The sequence below is a fragment of the Plodia interpunctella genome, chromosome 7 (genome assembly GCF_027563975.2).
Source record: "Plodia interpunctella isolate USDA-ARS_2022_Savannah chromosome 7, ilPloInte3.2, whole genome shotgun sequence".
Taxonomy (NCBI): Eukaryota; Metazoa; Arthropoda; class Insecta; order Lepidoptera; family Pyralidae; genus Plodia; species Plodia interpunctella.
In genome coordinates this window covers 9,002,240-9,016,633 of record NC_071300.1, presented here as the reverse complement: position 1 = coordinate 9,016,633, position 14,394 = coordinate 9,002,240, and the positions used below count along the sequence as shown (strand labels likewise).

The 14,394-nt window shown below is 35.2% G+C and overlaps 1 protein-coding gene across 1 annotated transcript; it reads right to left on the bottom strand.

Annotated features, from left to right (window-relative positions):
• Nucleotides 1-1,959: 1,959 nt before the first annotated feature.
• On the bottom strand, nucleotides 1,960-10,881 carry LOC128671491 (uncharacterized). Its single transcript, XM_053747978.2, has 6 exons — nucleotides 10,753-10,881; nucleotides 7,613-7,661; nucleotides 5,739-5,899; nucleotides 5,103-5,195; nucleotides 2,977-3,077; nucleotides 1,960-2,162 (listed from the first exon to the last, which is right to left on the bottom strand). The coding sequence occupies exons 1-6, from the start codon at nucleotides 10,774-10,776 to the stop codon at nucleotides 1,991-1,993; spliced, it is 600 nt and encodes a 199-aa protein (XP_053603953.1). The 5' UTR covers nucleotides 10,777-10,881; the 3' UTR covers nucleotides 1,960-1,990.
• Between the last annotated feature and the right edge of the window lie 3,513 nt (nucleotides 10,882-14,394).

Below are 14,394 nucleotides of genomic sequence, written 5' to 3'. Positions count from 1 at the left end.
TATCGAGTATACTATTCTGGTGTCAGATAAATTGGAGCTCACTTATGAACATCATCAATATATAATAAAATTGAACAAAGGCCAAATTTGTACATTGGATATATATTTTTAATTATTCATGGAATATTAACTAAGTAGGTAATGATATAGATGACGAAAATATAGTTTTGGAATTTTTTGTCTGTCTGTCTGTCTGTCTGAACGCGCATCACTCGAAATCTACTGGACCGATTTGCTTGAAATTTGGTATGTACCTTATATACCGGGTTAACATCTTAGATACATTTCATCCCGGTAAACGGTCAGGTTCCCGTAGGATAATTGAAAAACAAATTATGAATCAAAAATGCTTCAGAATCTTATACATTTCATCCCGGAAAACGAGGAGGGTCCTGTAGGAAAATTAGATACATTTCATCCCGGTAAATGGTCAAGTTCCCGTAGGATATTTGAAAAACTAATTATGAATCAAAAATTCCTCGGAATCACGGGTTAACATCCTATAGACATTTCATCCCGGAAAATGCGTGGGGTCCTGTAGGAAAATTAAAATAACAATCCACGGAGCCGATTTACTTTAAAATTTTGTAGAAATGTGTAAACAGAATATAAACAAAATGTTTTTATCAGTATTGATACTCAGTATCAGTACAGATACTCTTCCGTTACTAAGTGACTGACTGACTGACAGACAACATACACCCGAAACTGCTGGGCGGGAAACTGAAATTTGGCATGTAGGTGAGCACTAAGAGAGGATTTTTGGAAATTCTACTACGAAGGGGGTGAAAAACTGTAAATATGACAGTTCTACACCGTTGAAGTTAGTGACTTGAAAATTTGGATTGGATTTTGGTTATTACAACGAAGTAATGAATACGTGTTACAGATTTTTCTGAAAATTAACCTTCAACCCCTTCATAAGGGACTTAATACAATAATATCGAACCTCGAATATTATTAGCATCGCGACTATTACTGACTATTGCAAGATCAACCGACACTCGATATTATAACTTTATGTACTGGTATGAACTAAGCAGAAATAGAGTTACTGCAGCCCATAAACTGCCTGCAACGTCATATCTTGATATGTTAGTCGGAGTCATCTAATCAAACCCAAAAACTGCTGGCTTGATGTTCTCAAAGCTGATTATATACATGCCATTGCCACGCATATATATGCGTGGTAATGGTATGTATATAATACAACTAATGATGTAGAAAAACGGCCGTGCGGAATGGAGGACTAAAAGCAAGAAAGCCTGGGCTCCTATGCTCCATAGCGGGGAAATCAGAAAATAGCTCAGATACGAGAAAATTTCAAAAACGGGTGGTCCTATCGAGACGTGTGAGGCGTCAAAAGATGCGCCTCCGTTAGCCTGATAAGATGGTGCAACAAGCTAGCGAGGGTCCGATAGAAAAAATTTGGAAATCTTAACCTTGAAACCAGAAGTACAGATTTCATGGATAGGATTCAAAATAAAATAAAGCAACAACTCTGATTCATTGAGCTCCATATCTATGTAATATGGTTTTAAGATTGATTCTCATGTAAATAGCACTTTGTGCACACGATTTTTGCCGACTTTTTCAAGTTTGTTGTTATAACTGCTATCTATAGCAGTAGTGCGTCCGCAAAGTTAATTTAAACTTAAGAAAGAAATGAACGTAAGACACTGGTCTTATTACGCAAAGTAATGTTTACGTCCAACTTACACCATGATTCTATTCAATTCTACAATTACAAATAAAAACTACAAATCGTAGAACTTCAACTGTACTCGTATTGCATAGGTATTGAAGCAATAGGTATTAACCAAGGAAGCACTAAGATGATCTACGAACCTTCAAGAAGGAATGGTTGGATTTAGCATCGAATAGAACTGCTTGAAAATACTTCGGGGAGACCTTTGCCCAGCAGTGGGACGGAACAGATTAAAAAAAAAGAAAAAAAAAAACGTTTGTATTAACTTTATTTTCTTTACAACTATTCAGTTTTGTACATGCACGCGCAACATATAGGCAGTTCCGCTGTGACCCGCTCGGTGCCACCTTTCTCGTCGTCCACAAGGAATTCCCAAGCCACGTTCTTCTGTCGACAGGCTGTGGTGATGCCCATCATTGGCGGATGATCCTCAAAGCAGCGGGAGACTTTTGGACTGGAAATTATAATAAAATTTTTTAAACGCAACGTCTTTATTAGGAAATAAAAAATAGACTTAATTCTTCAATAAATTGATGCAAGAAGAGGTAATGCCTAAAGAATGGTGCAACAGTTTATTGGTACGTGTTTTCAAAAACAAGGGTGATGTACAGGACTGCAACAATTTATCGATCGGAATAAAACTCATGGCACATAGTATGAAAGTTTTGGAAAGAGAAGCGAAAGTGAAATTACTCAAAATCTTGTTCAAAAGTTTGGTTTTATGCCAGGTCGTGGTACGACAGATGCCATATTAGCTATTGGACAATTGTTAGAGAAACACAGAAGTGAAACAAGAGTTTTAAGGGTAGATAGTGATGAGGTCTTTAGTAGAAAAACAAGAAGCGGTGGCGGTGGATTAAGACGCCTAACTGTTATACTGTTGTACCAATTTATTTTCATAATAAAATATTCCAGATTCAAATCCATATGAGACTTTAAAAAAAAAGACAAATTAAAAATTCAACAAACCAAAATTGCCAAATAAAATTTAAATTGATAATATATTTACTAGTTTTGTTTTTTTTTAATTTTTTTAAGTTTTGTCTATTTTTATTACGAATCCTACTAATATTATCAATGCAAAAGTTCGTGAGGATGTATGTGTGTATGTTTGTTGCTCTTTCTAGACCGGACCGATTGTTATGAAATTTGGTACACGTGTAGAATATTACCTGGAATAGCACATTTTTATCCTTTTTATCCCGAAATCCCCAAGGGAGCGAAGCCCCGTGGCGCAGCTAGTAAACTGTATTCTATTCGATACATACTTGCATTTCTCCAACCGCACTTGCTGTAGGTAGTTGGAGCCCGGCGCTTGGATCACCTTCCTCCATTTACCGTTCACTTGCACCTGGTATAGTGGCTCGTACTGAAATCATAACATTCGATTTTTCACTAGAGGCACCAAACATTTTTATTGTAAAAACCGTATTTACAAAAATTATGGCTGTTCTAGATACATAGATCCAGCGTGACTATGCTCCACTGGATAATGTTCGTTCTTTTTATCATGCGCTCGCTCCGTCCGCTCAGTCCGTCTACAGACAACGTCGGGAATTTGTTTGAAGTATCGAAGTACGCCAATTTACGTCATTGTCAAAACCTATAGAAAACAACGGAGCACAACGGCGCTACAACGCATTGCGTCATCGCAAAGGAGAACCTCCTTGCGAGCACTTTTTTAATATAATAATTTATTTATTTATTTATTTTATTTATTCACGCACAAAACAGATTACAACAAATATAAAATATTCATAGAGATAAAATACAAAGAAAACAGGCTGTAATCCAAACATGTGCTTACAGAGAATACAATTTATTACAAGAGGTACAAAGGAGTTTGATAGACTAAGAAAGAACATAAGTATATAATATAATAAACAGACATGACATGACAGATATCTTAATAACTAAGAATTAACAAAAATTTGGGGTTTTCAATATTACTCGTACTTTTTACTAAGTATCGCACTCGCATCCATGCCAAACGCGTGAGCGCGATATAATATGCTTTTTAATATTTTAACAAACAGTGTAAACTTAGAGTTAAATATGTCGAATTCAGGGTTAGCAATCGTAATCTCGTTGCACTGACGGGCCATCCTTACAATGGGATTATAAAATGAGGTATTATTGTTATATACTTGCAACGAAAAAATACCTGTTTTATTGGACCTACGGGCACTGTACTTAATATTGAAAGCAATTTGGGAAAGCAATGCAGGAACATCGAGTGTTGAATGTAGTATTTTGTAAAAGTATACGAAGTCCAGATATTTTCTGCGAGTTTCTAACTTTTGTACTTTAAATTTATCCAATCGAGTCTGATAATCAGGAGCTGTACGTCCCATCTGGTGGCGGTAACACAAAAGGCGCAAACATTTTTTTTGAACTCGCTCTATTTCCTCTGTATGGTTAATAATAAAAATAAATAGGCACTTGTAAAATACATGACCGATATCAAAATAGAGACAATATTAAAAATCAAAATTGTACTTTAAAAAGAAATAATAATAGCAATATTTTAATATCTTATTTATATATTTTCAGAAATATTAATATTAACTTAGAAACTCCGCGTAAAAGATCTACTAAAAGCACCATATCTTACCATTTCGTGTGTATATAGACATTTTGCAACATCCACATCATCATATGAAATCAGAAACTTAATAAAAAGTTGACGACCTCGGTGGCGCAGTGCTCAAGTGCTTGCCTCTGAACCGATGTCATAATGGAAAATGACCTATTTCTGATTGGTCTTGGATGTTTATCTATATATGTATCATCATTTCAGCCACTTTGTGCCCACTGTTGAGCACAGGACTCTCTCTTCGCGTACGCCACCCTCCTCTGTCCTGTGCCTCTCTCATCCATGTACAACCTGCGACTTTTATTATATCTTCCGCCCATCTCATCGCAGGTCGCCCGACTCCCGACACCTCTCTCGCCGGCCCTAGGCCACCATTCAGTCAGCACTTTACTCCACCTGTCATCACGCCGACGTGCCAGGTGTCCTGCCTAGTTCCACTTCAGGTTTATGACCGCGTCTCCCACGTCCCGTACTTTGGTACGTTGTCGGATCACGGTGTTTGGAACGCGATCTTGCAATCTGATGTCGAGCATGGCCCGCTTCATGGCTCTCTGTGCGACTCTCAATTTGTACACAGTCTCCTTCGTGAGCGTCCATGTCTCGGCACGATAAGTCATGGTGGGCAGAACACCTTGGTTAAATAAGCGGGTTTTTAGGCATTGTGGAGTGTCAGTTGACTTTATATTTGTATATGTTATAAAATATAGTATCGTTGAGTTAGCCACAAGTCTAGGACTTACTTTGGGGCTAGCTCAATCTGTGAGATTTGTCCTAATATATTTATTTATTTATAATTACCGAAATAATAGAACTGCAACCATCTTTTTCGTTGGGGTCTGAATTGCGGTCGTCGATGTCCGATATGAGCACAGAGGGTTGCTGAACATGTTTCTGAAAAAAGTAAAAGAAAATAAATGTTATACCCTTCGATCCTGGAGATGATAAAAACAATGGAACAACACAATAGCATTCCAGCTATCGCATTGCATCGGGCCGCGCGGGAACAAAAAAGTTTATTGTTAGACAGTTATATTTAACTGTTATGAGTTGTCCATATATAAATTTATTTATTTATTTATTATCCTCAGTAAAACATTGAAACAAGAGGGTCACCTTGCTGAAACTTTACAAAGGCCTATAAGAGATGAACAGAAATACCATTAGAATCTGCAAATCTTATTAATCATTAGACCACAATCGTCTGCAATCCTCTATGATGAAATCTCTACCAAATTTTAAATTACACTATCCCCTATACAGCTGTGAAAACCGCATCAAATTCTACCTAGTAATCTTTGCATAATGTGGGAACAAACATACAGACACAGACAATATTCTATTAGTACCATAAACACCCCCCTATAATTATTTTTCTTTAATATCTCCTACGTACAGACATAGCCCACTTACAGTTTTATTATATGTATAGATTACCATATGAGCAAACATCTTATTGTATTTCTCCTCAGGATAGTTGGCAGGCTTGGTGAAGCAATAGCTCTGTCCTTTGCACTCAATAGGGATCTCATCTTCCGTCCCGTACCTCGTCTCCAAGTTCCCTTGTGTAGGTCCAGGGAACACTATAGCATCTGGATCTGAAAGTATAAATTTAAATATTCAACCGTTCACATTCTGACACCAGACACCGTATCAAGGAAAACAATTCTCTCAATAAAATAAAAATTCTTCTATTTCATTGAAGAGCTTTATTGAGAGTGTTTTTAGTAAGATGCGTTTTGCTCAAAATAAATATTAAATTGTGCACCTATAGCTTATAATACGTTTTAGTAAAACGAACAACACACATAACTACTCCACTCATACCGTCATTATTTTTGCAGCAGAAGGTGTTTTAATTAAAGCAGTATTCACAAACATTTACATTTAAGAGTGGGTTGCACCAAATGAAAAAACAAAGTACGCCATTTTGTCTAAACGACGACGCACTGCAACGGTTAAAGTTAATGTCAATGTTGCTGGTGCAACTCATTATGTAACTTCTAGTTTTACAGAAATGGTCAAAAATATTTATTCATTTAAATATATTTATTTTAACAACAATAGTTAACAATAGATTTAGATAAATATTGTTTGTTATTTGCACTGTATTTCCATAGTCTACTCGATGGCATCAGGTGTAAATAAGGAAAAACTGACAATTGCACAACAGTAATAAAACATTAACGAAACGCAACAAAGTAGGTAACCGGTTACGAATAAATCTTATTCTTTTTGGATTATCAGTTAGTTAAAATATTATTCAGCGGGCTATTTTCTCACCTCTCTACAAGTAAAAGCAGAAACATTTTTCTAAATATCAAAATTATTGGTACATTGGCATTTAAACTAAACGTGTGCGCAAAATTCAGGATATCTGCTTCAAAAAATTATTACAAGATTCCAACAGAATATACACTATACATCGTAAGTTAAATAAAAGATTGTAAATTGATTAACTTTACCTTCAGAGACATTTCTTTGTTCGATTCATGTTTATTCCGGGAATGATTTGATTTATTGCTTTGTATATACATATATAAGTATGTTGTTTGATGTATTTACCTTATCTTAACATACAGTCAGACAACTCGGTGCCACGGGTCAGTATTATACTTATCTCTTGAGATATTACTACATTATAGTTAGCTTCTGATAAAGATTAAGTACCAGCCGGAACAAAAAATGTTATCACTGTCATTATATTTACCGTTCAAATTTAATTCAGAACTCCAAATATTGGCTCTTCATTACAAACAATAGAAAAATAAGTTAAAGAATTTTTTTTTTGCTTTTGTTAATTTGTACTCAAGATCGGCTATAGAGCTGAATCAAATCAAGTTATTTATTTATATAGGCACTGACTGAGAGAGGGAGTAAGAGATAGAGATCAACTCACTCTTTTAGTCAACGGCGTTTAGTTTATGGTAAGTATTCATTTTTCCTACAACAAAGTTATCACAAACCACAATAAAGATTCTTCTTCGTAGTCGTATTCCTCATGGCTGAGGGTCATGGTTATTACGTGGAATGAAATCCACACACAACAACTTTCGTGGCATTATTAATGGAGTGGTTTGCCATTGCCTTCTCCATTTCACACACAAGTTAATAAGAATCAACCAGTGTACAGGTTTCCTCAGGATGTTTTCCTTCATCAGAAGCAAGTGGTGGTCGATGAAAACTACTATACACGAGTCAGATTGGTATACAAACTCTTGTTGCACGAGTAGGATTCGAACCTGGGACCTTTCGACCCACAGACGGGCATCTTAACCATTACACCACCACCGCTTCCTTTGGATACTTACATTTATTATGAACACCACCATTTGTCAACTTAACGTGAAATATTGTGACCTGAAATATAAATAAAATTTAATGTAAACCTTGTTTCATAAATACAAATTTATGTAAGTAATACTTTTCTGTAATTTTATGATTGTGTTTCTTATAGCGCGGCAAAAAATCACATCTCTGTTTTTAACAGTTAGCTGAGCTGTTATGAAAACAAACAAGAACAAAAAAACAAAACAGAACAACAACGACAACAAAAGAAACAGAAGAACAAACTGTTAGGATGAACAGCTAACTTAGCTGAAAGTGAAGAGAATGTTAGCAATTTATTTAAAAACTAGCCTGTCGCCCGCGGCTTAGCCCGCGTAACGAGAACAGTTATATTTCCGGGATGAAAGGCACCCAATGTCAAGATTACCTATCAAAATTTTCAAGTAGATTGGTTGAGTTGATAGAGCGTGAAGAGGTAACGAACAAACTTACTTTCGCATTTATAATAATAGGATATGATATGTTTAAATGTATATAAAGATTCATAAATAAATAAAAACATTAATTACCATATTTATCCCAACCAATCGTTGGTACAGATAAATTAATAACAATTGGTACAGATATAAGAACAATTACAATGTTATGTTCATATGTCTGTGGTATAGTCAGAAAAATAAAGTCTAGATTCATTTAGATCTACTGTTAAGGAACACAGAAAACACTCATACAGGGAATTCACCTAAGAATTTATTAAGTATTCTTGCATCCATTCTGATACAATCTTCTTGATTTATGTGAGAAACGTGACAGGACGGAACTGCTTGACTACGTGAGGGGAATGAAAGCTAAAAATGTAGGTAATGGAAAGTCGACAAGTAAGTGGTACTTTAAGTACAAGTACAAGTACTAAATTATACAAGAACGCTAATGTATTGTCGGCTTGGAATTGATTAATAAATGTAAATTTCCGAGTTGTATTCTTTGAGCTTTTATCAATACTTTGAAAGAACTAGGATGTTCTTGTAGCACAAGTTATATATATATATATATATATATATATATATATTTAAAAATAATGTGTACAAAATATTGTATTTGTATATACGTACCTATTTCTTATTCTTCAAATGATTTCAATCGCTAATTTTTTTTGTTATTATGCTCGTCATTTGTTTTTGCAAACTCGTGTAGTCGGTAAAAGCTTTGAATACAACATTTTCTTTCAACGCCAATTTGTATGAACTTATGTATTTTCAAATATTTTTCTCTTTCTTCCTAGCTTATTACGAAGAAGATGTAAAGGATAATACACAAGACCGTGCGAAGTGGAGGAGGAAAACTGGGCTCCGACACTCCATGGCGGTGGAAGTAACCGGAAAATACACTCAAACGAGACAGAGAGATACGTAGTCACATTCACATGCAGATACGAGTATTATTGTGTTTACAACAGACGCACTCGACCGGTAAAGGCTATGTTTTAAACGGGACTTTAAAACTAGACACTGCATTATGAATTACTCGAATATCTCATTTCCCCTAGCAACGAACAAGTTGAGTGACTTGCTTGTTGCTAAGTATGTCCTCGATACGGCACGCCTGTGTTTGATACGGCAAGCTCGTCAAATGGGATCCGGCCTAAAATTCATATGTTATTACATTACCCGAAATGAATTGATTGAATGTTGAACATTAATAGCTAAATACTTAGTTAGTAGCGTGAAAATTGATGCTTTTCCCTTTATGTTGTTTTCAACCCCCGATGACAGGAAGAGGTTTATAATTTTATAATTGCAGCTACGGCGGACATACAGATACACAGACATGGTATCTGTATGTCCGTCGTAGCTGCAAAACCTTTTTTTATTTGAAAGAGACTTTTCGAGATTGTTCTTAGGTATGTTTGGGAAATGTGCATTCAGCCGTTTGAAAACCGCCAGCTCTCGCGTCATTTCAATGTAGCTCTTGGCCTTTTGGTTTTAGTAAGCTCTGTCTACCCCGTGCGGAATAAAAACGTATTACTGCATCTGAATCTGTATCTAAACATCTCTTATAAATAATTTATTTTTATGAAAACTTGAATTATCCTCGTCACGATATTAATTATTAAATACCTTTTTTTAGCTAGCCTATTGATGTGTCCCACTGCTGGGCAAAGGCCTCCGCTTCCTTTTTCCACATACCTCTGTACCGTGTACCTACTATTGTAAAATTATTTGAAGCTTTTGGAGAAACAACCATATTATTATTCGGAGTAATTATCGGTATCTGAGTAAGAATTATACGATATGGATAATGTAAACAAAACACCAGAAAAAAAAGAACCTGATCATTTATGGTTACTAATTTCAGTTACCTAATTTTGTACGTATTTCCCCAGAAACACAATGGTAGCTACATGTAATTGTCTCTGGTTAGTCACGACGAGAAAAATGTGAACAAACTTTACCTCACGATTCACAGGAAAATTTATTTGAAAACTTTTTTCATGAATATAATATTTTTATTTTTTATTTTTAGGGAAAAATAACTAAAATAATGGCCAGTATATATGCATAATATGAAAAATATTTTTTTCCGTGTCACTATAGAATAGTAAGTGGTAAAAAAACATATAGGTGTTAAGTACTTGTTTAGTAAAGAATAAATGTTCCCTGTTCGCCCCAAATATGTAATAATGGAGAATAAAAGGTTTCTTTTTCCTGTTCACCCTAAAAATTGTAGTGGGGGACAACAGGATTTTTTCTAATTGCCCCCAATCCAGTTGACGAATAAATAACCCATGTCACACTTTTGGGGTGTAAAAAGTTGAATTCAATTGTTTGCAATATATATCAATATTTTTATTTCAAACACTAAATTTTTTTATTTTTTACCCTTACATGCTACCTTTCTCCCTCTTTTTTCTACAATAAACAAGCATACGGCCCGATCTCGAGCTGTTAAAGTATGTACGATAACATTGAATGTAAAGGTCCCGATTTAAGTATGTAGGTACTAGGGATTACTTATCTCAAATCTTTTTCGTGTTAATTTTAATCTATGTAAGTACATATTTTTTTGTACAATAAAATTATAACAAACAGAGCAACACTGAAATTTACTAGGCTGGAATTTTTTTAAGTTAAATAAAATAAGCATATCAAAAACACACACTTACAAATAAAACTAGATACATAAACATTTTGCCCACTAAACACTAAAAAATAAATAAACACACGACTAGTTTGACGACACGTTTGGTCGTGGTGCGACTTGTCACAGAACTGGTCTGAATACAGCCGCTACTTGTTATTGTAATTGGTCTACTGCCATCTGTGTACGCGGGCTAGTCATCCACTGGGTAAGAAAAACGCCGCGTTTAAAACAAGCTACCTTGTAAACATTGCGAAGAAAATCGCAAAGATCTTGATTTATTTATATACTAGCAGCTAGTCCCGGCTTTGCTCGGATATAAACATATTAATATATACACCTTAACCTTACTCAGGAATCTTAATATCTATTGGTAAAAACGCATGAAAATCCGTGTAGTAGTGTTTGAGTTTATCGCGAACATACGAACAGACAGACAGTCGCGACTGACAGACTTTGTTTTATAATATGTAAAGATTAGGATAATGAAAGGAAGGATAGCTCAAAGTAGGGGATAATGCCATCTCATGTTTAAAAGAATAAGATGCCTTAAAAATTTTCTCAGGTTCAAACGAGATAATTCCAAATTTCCTAAGTATATTATTTTTATTTAAATGACATCGTTCAAATGTACAAATTAAAATACATTATCATAACTTTATTTGTAAAATAGTTTATTATATATATAATATAATATAATAAATAATTCGGTTGTATCTTTTAGAGATATATTTCATACCTCAAAAATTATTGCAGTTATATTTTCTGCCTGAAAACTAACCTGAAATATCTTTCCACGGTACTCTGTCAGGATATTCCCAGTTTCATTTCCTCAATGACAACTAAATGGGGAAATCTTTATCAACATTCTCGTACGTGACGAAAAAATATATTAAGTACAGGAAACACTTAAATATGCCTGACTCAAAATTACGGTATTTACGCACAACTCCCGTATACGTCACTAAAAGTTTCCATAAATATAATTAATAGTGGTACCTGCAGTTAACTGCTTGTTCAGTTAGACAGCCGTTCCATTGTTTCATTGGTTTCCATAATTTTTCGACAATGACGTCATTGTCGAAAAATTATGGAAACCAATGAAACAATGGAACGCACGTGCGTTGACGTTCGTCAGTAAATGTATGATTCTTTTGGAGGGACAAGGGAGTTTGGGAATTAAAGAACAATTCCCAAACTCCCTTGTGTGATCATCGTACGTTTCGTTTCGGATCCTCTTGCCTACTGTGGAACTACTAAAATCTGAAAATTCTCTCCACGTCGATATTTCCCGAATGTAGGATTCATTTAGGGAAATTCAAGACAAGAGTGAACGATATTTTTTGGTTGCGTGTAACTTGATTACTCATTTGCTTTCTATCGTGCAAGATTGAGGTAACGCACTCAAATTATTAATTTAAACTGTAACATTATCACATTTCATTTAAGTCCATCGTAGGTTCCGGTTTCAATTCCGACCATGGTGTCTAAATTATTTTTTTTTTAATTTTGAAAATTATGTTCTGATTTTACCACGTCAACAGCGTTGGAAATAAATAATAAATAAATAAATACATTAGGACAAATCACACAGATTGAGCTAGCCCCAAAGTAAGTTCGAGACTTGTGTTATGGGATACTGACTCAACAATACTATATTTTATATCAAATACATATATATATAGATAAACATCCAAGACCCGGATCAATCAGAAAAAGACCATTCTCCATCATGACCCGACCGGGGATCGAGAACCCAGGACCTCTCGGTTGAGTGGCAAGAACTTTACCACTACGCCACCGAGGTCGTCTAAATGGAGGAGGAAATGTTGTTGGTACCTATAGCATACTCGTAGCTAGGGATTCGTGTGAAATAAACACACAATGACTTAAAATGATTATAGCTTTCGCTTTCACGATTTCTCACGGTTTTTCGGAAGCGACAGGTGTCAGAGGCGTTGAAGATATGATGATATCTGACAACTTTTGCTTTCGATGAGCTATTTTGTTTATATGTTTGAATTAAATTTATTGATAATAATATGTAATAAGTGTTTCCAGTGCAGTTTTGTTGATAGTTTGTGTTTAAAAAATTCATTTAGATTCCGTGAACGCCATACTTAGGCGCTAGCACATAAATAATTCTCTCTAAATTTTTCTCGCTATCCCTTGATCGTCTTTGATTGTAGTTCTGCTCACTTACCTGTCTCCCGACTCCCTGTGAAGTTTCGTTGCATTCCGTTGCACTTTTGCTGCATTTTCACCTGTAACATAGTAATTTTTCATACAAATTTTATTAAAATCACACTTTTTCCCCTTTTTTTCCATTTTTTTTCTATCGGACCCTCGCTAGATTGTTGCACCATCTTATCAGGCTAACGGAGGCGCATCTTTTGACGCCTCACACGTCTCGATAGGACCACCCATTTTTGAAATTTTAAATTTATAATTTATTTCAAACATACATTTTATTACATTTCATTGTTATATGCGTTGTTTGTATGTTTGAAAGAAATTTGTTATCAATAAATTTATTTCAAACATACAAACAACGCATATAACAAACCACCAAAAAGCACAGACGAACTTAACCCACAAAAGGATAGGGACCAACACTGTTCAAATGAGTTTCTTTCGCCATTTCTTCTCAGCAGTGGTCGTTACGAAATGCCAGTAGTTTGTAACTTTTGAGAAATTACTATATTATAACTAATATACAATTTGACGTGAAACAGTGCTTGTGAAGGTCTAATTTCTGAATAAATGATTTCAGTTTGGATAAACGGATAAGATTTTTGAGTCGAGAAATTTTACAACCACGTGGTTGCGCCCTAGAAAAGGACCACTTCATATCCTTTCGTGGATGTCGTACGAGGCGACTAAGGACACATAGTCTAGGCAGCTGATAGACAAGAAATAGGGTTGACGTCAGGGAGTCAGGTTGTAAATAAGGACAATCGATTTAATTTATCTACTGTATTATATACGTATTATTTACCTTCAATGGCTCATGTATTTGCATATATTTATAGGTACATATTTACTCATACAACTTACACTTACGATTGTTGTTGTTTCTATGATTTCGTCGTGTGATACCACCGTGACTGTGACACCACTCAACGGCCCACACTAAGCACTACGCTTGCATCGCAGATCCAATGGACATAAACACAGTAGCGGGCACAACAGAACCGCAGACAAATATTTTACTTCACGTGTACTAATATTTTGCACTGTGAATCGAACCCAGAACCTATATGATGAGGTGACCACTACGCCACGAAGGCCGTCAAATATATGTTGTGCAACGTCGTCAGGTTTTAATGAAAAGAAAATGTGTGAATTATGTATCTGATTATTGTGAAAACGTCGAGTTACCACGTTATCCTCGTGAACCAACTGCATATAGTGTGACAGCGAGTCAGCACCCAATCAGTATAGTGTGACAGCGAGTCAGCACCCAAGCAGTAGGTATAGAGTGACAGAATGTCAGCACCCAAGCAGTATAGACTGACAGAGAGTCAACATCCAAGTGATTGTATAATTAGGATTTTTTTCCAAAATAATAGTGTTAATTTTTAATATATATCATATTTCTTCTTCCTTTATACTTATAAACAATGTTATATTTAACTCTGAAAATTGTTGACCAGAAATGATAGGT